Source organism: Cherax quadricarinatus, chromosome 8 (genome assembly GCF_038502225.1).
Source record: "Cherax quadricarinatus isolate ZL_2023a chromosome 8, ASM3850222v1, whole genome shotgun sequence".
Classification (NCBI taxonomy): Eukaryota; Metazoa; Arthropoda; class Malacostraca; order Decapoda; family Parastacidae; genus Cherax; species Cherax quadricarinatus.
The window spans coordinates 52,956,879-52,969,609 of NC_091299.1; the positions used below are offsets into that span (position 1 = coordinate 52,956,879).

Here is a 12,731-nt window from a genome sequence, read left to right on the forward strand (position 1 = left end):
GCTTGGAACCCACACCTAGCCAAGCACGTAAAGAAACTAGAGAAAGTGCAAAGGTTTGCAACAAGACTAGTCCCAGAGCTAAGAGGTATGTCCTACGAGGAGAGGTTAAGGGAAATCATCCTGACGACACTGGAGGACAGGAGAGATAGGGGGGACATGATAACGACATACAAAATACTGAGAGGAATTGACAAGGTGGACAAAGACAGGTTGTTCCAGAGATTGGACACAGTAACAAGGGGACACAGTTGGAAGTTGAAGACACAGATGAATCACAGGGATGTTAGGAAGTATTTCTTCAGCCACAGAGTAGTCAGTAAGTGGAATAGTTTGGGAAGCGATGTAGTGGAGGCAGGATCAATACATAGCTTTAAGCAGAGGTATGATAAAGCTCACGGTTCAGGAAGAGTGACCTAGTAACGATCAATGAAGAGGCGGGGGCCAGGAGCTTGGACTCGACCCCTGCAACCTCAACTAGGTGAGTACAACTAGGTGAGTACATACATACACACACACACACACACACACAAGGTGTAGGGAGGCAAAAACTAAGTGCACCAGAGAATAGAAAAGGTACAGAGGCAAAGGACCCAGGAAAATAAGGAGATTAGTAGAAGAGCCAGAAACGAGAATGTACAGGTAAGGAGGGAGGCCCAGCGACAGTACGAAAACGACATAGCATCGAAAGTCAAGTCTGACCCGAAATTGCTTTATAGCCACATTAGGAGAAGACAACAGTCAAAGACCAAGTGATCAGGTTGAGGAAAGAAGGTGGGGAACTCACAAGAAACGATCATGAGGTATGTGAGGAGCTCAACATGAGATTTAAGGAAGGGGGACACCAGCAAGGAATATACCAACAGGTGTTGGATGACATACAAATAAATGAGGAGGAGGTGAAGAAGCTGCTAAGGGACATTGATACCTCAAAGGCAATGGGAACGGACAACATCTCCCCGTGGGACTTTTGAGAGGGAGCGGATATGCTGTGTGTGCCACTTACCACAATCTTCAACACATTCCTGGAAACCTGGCAACTACCTGAGGTATGGAAGACGGCAAATGTAGTGCCCATTTTTAAAAAAAGAGACAGAAAAGAGGCACTAATCTATAGACCTGTGTCACTGACGTGTATAGTATGCAAAGTTAAGGAGAAGAGTATCAGGAGGAGAGTGGAGGAGCACCTGGAACGAAACAAGAGTATAAAGGCCAACCAGAACGGATTCATGGAAGGCAAATCTTGTGTCACAAACTTTCTGGAGTTTTATGATAAAGTAACAGAAGTAAGACACGAGATAGAGGAGTGGGTTGATTGCATCTTCTTGGACTGCAAGAAGGCCTTCGACACAGTTCCTCACAAGAGATTAGTGCAGAAGCTAGAGGATCAGGCGCATATAACAGGAAGGGCATTGCAATGGATCAGAGAATACCTGACAGGGAGGCAGCAACGAATTATGGTACGTGATGAGGTATTACAGTGGGCACCTGTGACGAGCGGGGTTCCGCAGGAGTCGGTCCTAGGACCAGTGCTATTTTTTGATATATGTGAACTTGATGGAAGGGTGTCCCTGTTCGCAGATGATGTGAAGTTAATCAGGAGAATTAAATCAGATGAGGATCAGGCAGGACTTCAAAGAGACCTGGACAGACTGGACATCTGGTCCAGCAACTGGCTTCTCGAATTTAACCCCGCCAAATGCAAAGTCATGATGATCGGGGAAGTGCACAGAAGACCGCAGGCGGAGTATAGGCTAGGTGGCCAAAGACTGCAAACGTCGCTCGATGAGAAAGATCTTGGGGTGAGTATAACACCGAACATGTCTCTGGAAGCACACACAACCAGATAACTGCTGCAGCATATGGGCGCCTGGCAAACCTGAGAACTGCGTTCTGATACCTTAGTAAGGAATCGTTCAAGACGCTGTACACCGTGTACGTAAGGCCCATACTGGAGTATGCAGCACCTGTTTGGAACCCGCATTTGATCAAGCACGTCAAGAAATTAGAGAAAGTGCAAAGGTTAGCGACAAGGTTAGTTCCAGAGCTAAGGGTAATGCCCTATGAAGAAAGGTTAAGGGAAATTGGCCTGGCGACACTGGAGGACAGGAGGGTCAGGGGAGACATGATAACGACGATAACGACATATAAAATACTGCGCGGAATCGAGAAGGTGGACAAAGACAGGATGTTCCAGGGAGGGGACACAGAAACAAGAGGTCACAATTGGAAGTTGAAGACTCAAATGAGTCAAAGGGTTGTTAGGAAGTATTTCTTCAGTGACAGAGTTGTTAGGCAGTGGAATAGCCTAGAAAGTGACGTAGTGGAGGCGGGAACCATACATAGTTTTAAGACGAGGTTTGATAAAGCTCATGGAGCAGGGAGAGAGAGGACCCAGTGGCAACCAATGAAGAGCCGGGGCCAGGAGCTATGAATCGACCCCTCCAACCACAAATAGGTTTATACAATTAGGTGAGTACACACACACACACATACATACACACTAACATATACTCCCTCTCCCCATATATGCTCCCACTCCCCGTACACACACTCTACGGTACCCACACTCCCACTCCTTCTCACACACACACACACACACACAAACACACACACAACAACAAAAAAATATAAGAAGACAGTGGACACACACACACACACACACAACAAGAAAATATAAGAAGACAGGGGAAAGGTTTGTTCCCAAGGGCAACAGAATTAATGGGAAGACCAAAACGAGCCCCTGGTTTTCCCGACGGTGTAAGGAGGCAAAAACCAAGCGCAATAGAGCATGGAAAACGTACAGAAGGCTAAGAACACAGGAAAATAAGGAGATTAGTCGAAAGTCAAGTCAGATCCGAAACTACTGTACAGCCACATCAGGAGGAAGACAACAGTCAAAAACCAAGTGATAAGGCTGAGGAAAGAAGGTGGGGAACTCACAAGTAACGATCACGAGGTATGCAAGGAGCTCAACAGGAGATTTAAGGAAGTATTTACAGTAGAGACAGGAATGGTTCCGAGAAGACAGCACAGAGGGGAACACCAACAGGGAACATACCACCAGGTGCTGGAAGACATACAAACAACGGAGGAGGAGGTGCAAAAGCTGCTAAGTGAACTCGATACCTAAAAGGCGAGGGGTCCTGACAATATCTCCCCGTGGGTCCTTAGAGAAGGAGCAGGGATGTTGTGTGTGCCACTAACCACAATCTTCAGTACATCCCTTGAAACTGGGCAACTACCTGAGGTACGGAAGACGGCAAATGTAGTCCCCATTTTTAAGAAAGGAGACAAATGCGGCACTAAACTACAGACCAGTGTCTCTGACATGTATAGCATGCAAAGTCATGGACAAGATTATCAGGAGGAGAGTGGTGGAGCACCTGGAAAGAAACACGATTATTAACAATAACCAGCATGGATTCATGGAAGGCAAATCCTGTGTTACAAGCCTTCTGGAGTTTTATGACAAGGTAACAGAAGTAAGAAACGAGAGAGAGGGGTGGGTTGATTGCATTTTTCTGGACCACAGGAAGGCTTTCGACACAGTTCCTCACAAGAGATTAGTGCAGAAGCTGGAGGATCATGCACGTATAACAGGAAGGGCACTGCAATGGATCAGAGAATACCTGACATGGAGGCAACAACAGGTCATGGTACGTAGCGAGGTATCACAGTGGGGTCCTGTGACGAGCGGGGTACCACTGGGGTGAGTCCCAGGACCAGTGCTATTTTTGATATATGTGAATGACATGGTGGAAGGGATAGACTCTGAAGTGTCCCTGTTCGCAGATGATATGAGGCTAATGAAAAGGATTAAATCCGATGAGGATCAGGCAGGACTACAAAGAGACCTGGATAGGCTGGACCCGTGGTCCAGCAATATATATATATATATATACATATATATATATATATATATATATATATATATATATATATATATATATATGTGTGTGTGTGTGTGTGTGTGCAAAACAACCACTGTGAAAGAATAGAGAAACTGTTCCTTGATAATGTGAGTAGTCACGAAAGCGCTTGGAATTTCTCTATTCTTTCACAGTGATTGTTTTGCATATTTTGAAATCACCTGTTTACTGTGATCTTATTGCATATATATATATATATATATATATATATATATATATATATATATATATATATATATTTAGGTAGTAGGTGGTAGACAGCAACCGCCCAGGGAGGTACTACTGTCCTGCCAAGTGAGTGTAAAACGGAAGCCTGTAATTGTTTTACATGATGGTAGGATTGTTGGTGTCCATTTTTCTGTCTCATAAACATTCAAGATTTCAGGTGTGTCTTGCTACTTCTACTTACACTTAGGTCACACTACACATACATGTACAAGCATATGTATACACACCCCTCTGGGTTTTCTAATATTTTCTTACTAGTTCTTGTTCTTGTTTTTTATTTTCTCTTCCCTCCATGGGGAAGTGGAACAGAATTCTTCCTCCGTAAGCCATGCGTGTTGTAGGAGGCAACTAAAATGCCGGGAGCAAGGGGCTAGTAACCTCTTCTCCTGTATATATTACTAAATGTAAAAGGAGAAACTTTCGTTTTTCCTTTTGGGCCACCCCGCCTCGGTGGGATGCGGCCGGTGTGTTGAAAGATATATATAAATATAATATACATATATAAATATAATATATATATACATATATATATATAATATATATATATATATATATATATTTATTTATTTATACAGACGGGATTAAATTACTGGGAATCAAATACAAAATGCGAGTTGACTTAGATACTTTTTGCTGTTCATACTGTTCTTTAGGGAGATTCTAAAGAAAAGTTGCAAAGCTCAGTGGACCCGTTTGGGAGGGTGTGTAAAGGAAGAAAGTTGATAGTGAACATAGATATGAGTAAGGTGAAGAGGGTATCAAACGATTTAGAATAAGATATATTGGATTTCATATTGGACAGATGGAGTATGGAAGAAGTGAATGTGCTCAGACATTCGGGAGCTGACTTGTCAGCAGATGTGTTTATGAAGGATGAGGTTAAATTAAAGAACCGATAAAGGAAAAAAGGTGAGTTGTACATTGAAGTATCTGTGAAGACAAAAAACGTTTTCCATGGAGGCAAAGAAGGGAATGTACTAGAGTACAGAGGTACCAACACTCTTATATGGGTGTGAAGCATGGGTTATAAATGCTGCAGTGAAGAGGAGGCTGGAAGCAGTGGAAATGTTGTCTCTAGGAGCAATGTTTGGTGTAAATATTACTCAGAGAATTCGTAGTGTGCCAATTAGGAAGAGGTAGGGTGTTGCTAAAAGTATTAGTCAGAGGGTTAAAGAGGGGTTGTTGAGGTGGTTTGGTCACTTAGAGGAAATGGAACAAAGCAGAATGACTTGGAGAGCGTAAAAATCTGTAGGGGAAGGAAGGCGAGGTAGGGGTCGTCTTCGAAAAGGTTGGAGGAAGGGGGTAAAGGAGGTTTTGTGGGCTTTATCTTCCAGAAAGCATGCGTGAGTGCGTTAGTAGTGAATGGAGACGAATGGCTTTTGGGACCTGGCGAGCAGTTGGAGTGTGAGCAGGGTAATATTTTTTGAAGGGATTCGGGGAAACCGGTTAGCTGGACTTTAGTCCTGGAAGTGGGAAGTACAATACATGATCTTTAAAAGAGGGGTTTGGGATTTTGGCATTTTGGAAGGACATCTAAACTGTCGTATCTGAGCGCCTCTGGAAAGACAGTGATTATGTATGAGTAATGGTGAAAATGTTGAATGATGATGAAAGTTTTTTCTTTCTCTTTGGGTCACCCTCCCTCGGTGGGAAACGGCCGACGGGGCTGTGGTGTTTGTATCTTTTTAGAAAGAAATCTGTTGCTTGAATAATGATGAATCTGCTTTCATCTTTGCGTCACACTGCTTTGGTAGAAAATAGCTGATGTGTTAACATTAATTGGTGTGGGAAATAATTATTTTTGTAAACCAGAATACGTCTCATTAAAATTTAATAAGATTTTAAACATCATTTTTGGGAATTATTTATATAGCTATGTAAAATCAGCTTGAACATTGCAGACATTCATAACAGCAGATTACAAAGAAAATATTTTCGAAGTAAACAGTTTCCAGACAAAAGGCAAATCACATATACTTTTTTTCTCTACAGATGTTGGTGAGGGCGAGACTGAAAGTGGTGGTGGTGGTGGTGGTGGTGCTCTCACTGCTCCCTCACACATCCTCCGCCAGGAACAGGAAGCGGGGACGTTCCACAGGTAAGCCTCTCACTCTTACTCCAGGAATGACAGTGTAGTCCCGCAGGGAAGAACGTGAACGAAAAACTCACATATATAGAGTTTTCTTAGCTGCTGACAATTGTTGGATAAAACCCTCATAATAACATAATTGATTTCCTCTTTTTTTTTCATATCCACATAGTCGAGATGACAGCCAAGATGGCCGCTCTGAAATAAAAATATGTATAAATATTCACCAAATAATTTTTGGTGATATTTATATATATAAACTGAGGGGTTATGAAAATTTATATTTTAAATAGAAAGGGTCTTATGGAATGTTATTCGTTGATGGTGATATTCATTTCAAAATTAATGTTTTACAGGGAAATATATCAATTAAATATATATATATATATATATATATATATATATATATATATATATATATATATATATATATATATATATATATATATATATATATATATATATATATATATATATATATATATATATATATATATATATATATATATATGTATCTACATTTATATATATATATATATATATATATATATATATATATATATATATATATATATATATATATATATATATACATGTATATATATATATAATATATATATATATATATATATATATATATATATATATACATGTATATATATATATATATATATATATATATATATATATATATATATATATATATATATATATACATGTATATATATATATATATATATATATATATGCAAAACAACCACTGTGAAAGAATAGAGAACTTCCAAGCGCTTTCGTGACAACTCACATTATCAAGGAACAACGAAAGTAAAGCATCAAAGGAGAGTATATAAAGGGGTAGCCCACACCTCACTATCAGATCCCACAACACCTGACGCGAGACAGCAGGCCCGCCGGCCGAACTAGACAGGTTCTTCACACAACCCACCAACAAACTATTCTACCCAAGAAATAAGAAATTTCAAAAATTATTATTTGTCCCATGTATTATTAAATTTTTCCCAAATTCTATTAATTATAAATGGGAAGAATTTAATAATACACTGGACAAATAATAATTTTTTAAATTTCTTATTTCTTGGGTAGAATAGTTTGTTGGTGGGTTGTGTGAAGGACCTGTCTAGTTCGGCAGGCGGGCCTGCTGTCTCGCGTCAGGTGTTGTGGGATCTGATAGTGAGGAGTGGGCTACCCCTTTATATACTCTCCTTTGATGCTTTACTTTCACTGTTCCTTGATAATGTGAGTAGTCACGAAAGCGCTTGGAATTTCTCTATTCTTTCACAGTGGTTGCTTTGCATATTCTAAAATCACCTGTTTACTGTTATCTTATTGCATATATATATATATATATATATATATATATATATATATATATATATATATATATATATATATATATATATATATATATATATATATATATATATATATATTTAAAAAGAAACACTGCACTAGCCAAGGAGTCGAACCCATGCTGTTTTGGCCCACCTCATGGTGAGAGAAAACGCATGATGCTTTAGACCACTAGACCACAGAAACCTTAACAATGGTGCATCCAGGGTGAGGTGAAGCAGGTTGCTGATAGCCAGGGTGAGGTGAAGCAGGTTGCTGATAGCCAGGGTGAGGTGAGCCAAATTGAGGTGAGCCAGGTTGCTGATAGACAGGGTGAGGTGAAGCAGGTTGCTGATAGCCAGGGTGAGGTGAGGCAGGTTGCTGATAGCCAGGGTGAGGTAAGCCTGGTTTCTGATAGCCAGGGGAAGTGAGAAAGGTTGCTGATACCCACGGTGAGGTGAGGCAAGTTGCTGATAGCCAGGGTAAGGTAAGCCTTGTTGCTGATAGCCAGTATGAGGTGAGCCAGGTTGATGATAGAGCCTGGGTAAATTGAGCCTGGTTGCTGATAGCCAGGGTGAGGTGAGCCAGGTTGCTGATAGTCAGGGTGAGATGAGCCAGATTCCTGATAGCCAGGGTGACGTGAACCAGGTTGCTGATAGCCTTGGAGAGGTGAGGCAGGTTGCTGATAGCCAGGGTGAGGTGAGCCAAGATGCTCATAGCCTGGGAGAAGTTAGGCAGGTTGCTGGTAGCCAGGGTGAGGTGTGGTAGGTTGCTGATAGCCAGGGTGAGGTGTGGCAGGTTGCTGATAGTCAGGGTGAGGTGAGCCAAGTTAAGGTGAGCAGGTTGATGATAGCCAAGGTGAGGTGAAGCAGGTTGCTGATAGCCAGGGTGAGGTGAGGCTTATTGCTGATAGCCAGGGTGAGGTGAGGCAGGTTGCTTATGGCCAGGGTGAGGTGAGGCAGGTTGCTGATAGCCAACGTTAGGTGAGGCAGGTTGCTAATTGCCAGGGTGAGGTAAACCTGGTGGGTGATAGCCAGGGAGAGGTGAGGCAGGTTGCTGATAGCCAGGGTGAGGTGAGGCAAGTTGCTGGTAGCAAGGGTGAGGTGAGGCAGGTTGCTGATAGCCAGGGTGAGGTAAGCCTGCTTGCTGATAGCCAGGGAGAAGTGAGGAAGGTTGCTGATAGCCAGGGTGAGGTGAGGCAGCTTGCTGATAGCAAGGGTGAGGTGAAGCAGGTTGCTGATAGCCAAGGTTAGGTGAGGCAGGTTGCTGATTGCCAGGGTGAGGTAAGCCTGGTGGGTGATAGCCAGGGTGAGGTGAGCCAGGTTGCTGATAGCCAGGGTGAGGTGTGGCAGGTTGCTGATAGTCAGGGTGAGGTGGCCCAAGTTGAGGTGAGCCAGGTTGATAATAGCCAAGGTGAGGTGAAGCAGGTTGCTGATAGCCAGGGTGGGGTGAGGTGAGGCTGATTGCTGATAGCCAGGCTGAGGTGAGGCAGGTTGCTTATGGCTAGGGTGAGGTGAGGCAGGTTGCTGATAGTCAAGGTTAGGTGAGGCAGGTTGCTGATTGCCAGGGTTAGGTAAGCCTGGTGGGTGATAGCCAGGGAGAGGTGAGGCAGGTTGCTGATAGCCAGGGTGAGGTGAGGCAGGTTGCTGATTGCCAGGGTGAGGTAGGCCTGGTGGGTGATAGCCAGGGTGAGGTGAGCCAGGTTGCTGATAGCCTGGGTGAGGTGAGTCTGGTTGCTGATAGCCAGGGGGAGGTGAGGCAAGTTGCTGATAGCCAGGGTGAGATTAGGCAGGTTGCTGATAGTTAGGGTGGGGTAAACCTGGTTGCTGATAGCCAGAGTGAGGTGAGGCAGGTTGCCGATAGCCAGGGTGAGGTAAGCCTGCTTGCTGATAGCCAGGATGAAGTGAGCCAGGTTGCTTATAGCCTGGGTGATATGAGCCTAGTTGCTGATAGCCAGGGGGAGGTGAGGCAAGTTGCTGATAGCCAGGGTGAGGTGAGGCAGGTTGCTGATAGCCTGGGAGGTGAGCCAGGTTTCTGATACCCGGGGGAAGTGAGGCAGGCTGCTGGTAGCCAAGATGAGGTGAGGCAGTTTGCTTATAGCCAGGGTGAGGTCAGGCAGGTTCCTGATAGCCTGGGTGAGGTCAGGCAATTTGCTGATAGGAAGGGTGAGGTGAGGCAAGTTGTTGGTAGCCAGGATGAGGTGAGGCAGGTTGCTTATAGCCAAGGTGAGGTGAAGCAGGTTGCTTATAGCCAAGGTGAGGTGAGGCAGGTTGTTGATAGCCAGGGTGAGATGAGGCAGGTTGCTAATAGGCAGGGTGAGGTGGAACAGGTTGCTGATAGCCAGTTTGAGGTGACGCAGGTTGCTCATAGCCAGGGTGAGGTAAGCCTGGTTGCTGATAGCCATGTTGAAGTAAGCTAGGTTGCTGATAGCAAGGGTGAGGTAAGCCGGGCTTCTGATAGCCAGGGGGAGGTGAGGCAGGTTGCTGATAGCAAGGGTGAGGTTTGGTAGGTTGCTGATAGGCAGGGTAAGGTGAGGCAGGTTACTGATAGCCAGGATGAGGTGAGCTAGATTGCTGATAACCTGGGTGAGGTGAACCAGGTTCCCGGTAGCCTGGAAGAGGTGAGGCAGGTTACTGGTAGCCAGTTTGAGGTGAGGCAGCATACAAGCTGCCAGGGTGAGGTGAGGCGCGTGTTACAAAAAACGCGATTCTAAAAGCTTAGAGATCTCCAGCGAATACTAGAAAGGACTGCCCTTCTAGCATCCAGCCTATTACTGGGTTTTCGTAACAATTAGTCAGTATCCTTGTCCAATTATCCATTAGAATTCAGTATGATTCAATAGTGCTTCAGGATTACAACTGGTAGGCTACTAACTAGAGAAATTAAAATTTAATAAATTTATTAAGTCTAGAGGTATATTATCAAATTAAATTAAATTAATAATAATCAAAATAATAATAACCAATTCTCTCGTATACAATAGTATTGTGCTGAAAGCGCATATCACATTTATAATTCTTAAGTACCGTCTGGTACATTAACATTTAATAAGATATTACAAATATGTACAAGTAAGTTTGTGTGTATATGTGTAAGTGCTCTAAGTAGATCGCTATGTCTCAAGACTCAACTAGACTTAAACAAGTGACTGACAAAGTCCTCAAATAAACAAACTTCTTGACCAACTGGCTATTAGAACAGTCTGCTTGAACAATAAAAAGAATGCTAAGCCCAATAGCAATATAACAAGCAACTTCAACACAGAATCAGGAACAAGGAGATAATATAACGACACTAAGTAGGGACCATCTGCAGATCCTCCACAAAAATCACAAAACTCCCATACTACTGAATCTAAGTTCAGCATAAGAAAATCCCCGACTGTGATAATACACAGATACCAGTACAAGTTAGGTCGGAAGCTACAGCTCAGGACCTGAGTTGCTCAGAGTGTCTATGCGACGCACAACCTCAGTACAACGTCGAAAATCACTAAGTCTATATAATGTTCTGTGAACAGAGTTCTACAGAACTAACAAGAATAATGAGACAGACAATCTGTCCAACCACCCTGCGAGTCTAGACCAGACTGAATACTTCAGGCGAGGTGAGGACACCCCCCGTCGATCACGTGATAGCTCCGTGGACAGCTGCAACTCAGAAACAGAAGCCGGCAGAGTAACAAGCAAAGAGTGATAATTACAGTAGTTAGACAATCAAGACTTGAACTGAGCACATACTATATGTGTTACATCCTACCTAACAACATAACAGTCAAATAATAATATAAAGCAATACATTTACGATTTAGCTATTATCGCAAATATAAGCAATATAAAATTATATGAAAAGGTAATAATTATATATATATACATATTAATCATTGCAACCCATTCAGGGGATGCAACACCCCCCCAACACGACAAACGGTCGCACTAGGAGTTGCATTAATGTCTTTCACATTATTACTGATTACTCAGGTTACATTACTAACAATATAATATAAACATTAATCAGAGTCACTCTTGTGCCAAGCACTTCTATAATTTCACAGCATCTATACACTAAGATATGCCTCTAGTACTAGGGCAGTACACAGTATCGTATCTCTGCATTCTCGTGGTTATGTACATCATTGTAGAGACAGGATAGCATATACATGTAGGGCACGTTGAGGCTCGAACATAGTAGAGGAGACTGCATTCCACTCTTAAGTAGTGGTTGTGGAATGCTATGTAGTATGGACATCTGAGTATGAAAGAGCTTAAGGTGTGTAGTGAAGGGGGGGGGTCTGCAGCAGGACAGTGTTCCACCAAGCAGTAACATTGCACACACAACGCTACCCACTCATCACTCAGCTTATGTCTCCTCCTCATACACATCACTACTGTGAATATATAAATATAATAATTAGACATGACATGAGTACACCTAGTTAATATGGGCTGGAGGGATTACGTTACTTTACTGAATTTGACACGGCAAGTAACAAAAGGCATTTGGGCATAAAATTCACGTTAATTTAAAATGGGGAAGTGCCCAAATACACGTCAAAATGTTCCAAAGACACCACAAGAGCTAGAGCCTCTTTCTCAATAGTGGCATAATTTTTCTGGTGTCGTTTAAGCTTAGATGAATAGTAACATATAGGATGGAGAATGTCAGTGGATGTTGACTGTTGGAGCAGCACAACACCCACTGCATAACACTCGCATTTATACGTAAAAAGAAGGGAAGATTGAAATTAGGACTCCTCACTGGAGCAGAGGAAAGCAAATGCTTCAACCTTTTGAACGAGTCTGAACAATCTCTAGTCCAGATGAATTGAACTTTGCTACTAATGAACACAGTGAGAGGTGTAGGTGGAGGTGTGTATGCTGGCTTGTCTGTCACTTGACACGTGGCAACGTCGCACATGATCAGTTACTGTTTCCTTCATTTTTGGCCAAGTAAAATGTTTTGCCAGTTCACCGAGTGTCTTCTTGACACCCAAATGTCCTCCAATGGGACTACTGTGAGCAAAATCAATGGCTAGTTCACGAAATGTAACTGGTAACACTACGAGATGCTTGACTGTGGTGGAAACACTATCAGCTGACAACTTACATGTATTTTTCTCCATCAGTACACCGTTA

The 12,731-nt window shown here is 42.8% G+C and overlaps 1 protein-coding gene across 1 annotated transcript in view; it reads left to right on the top strand.

Annotated features, from left to right (window-relative positions):
• LOC128685521 (opioid-binding protein/cell adhesion molecule) overlaps positions 1–12,731 on the top strand; it is a 312,879-nt gene that overhangs the window by 13,665 nt on the left and 286,483 nt on the right. Inside the window, exon 2 of the mRNA XM_070082745.1 lies at positions 6,150–6,255. Within this exon, the coding sequence (XP_069938846.1) occupies positions 6,150–6,255 (106 nt within the window). The remainder of the gene's footprint in view (positions 1–6,149; positions 6,256–12,731) is intronic.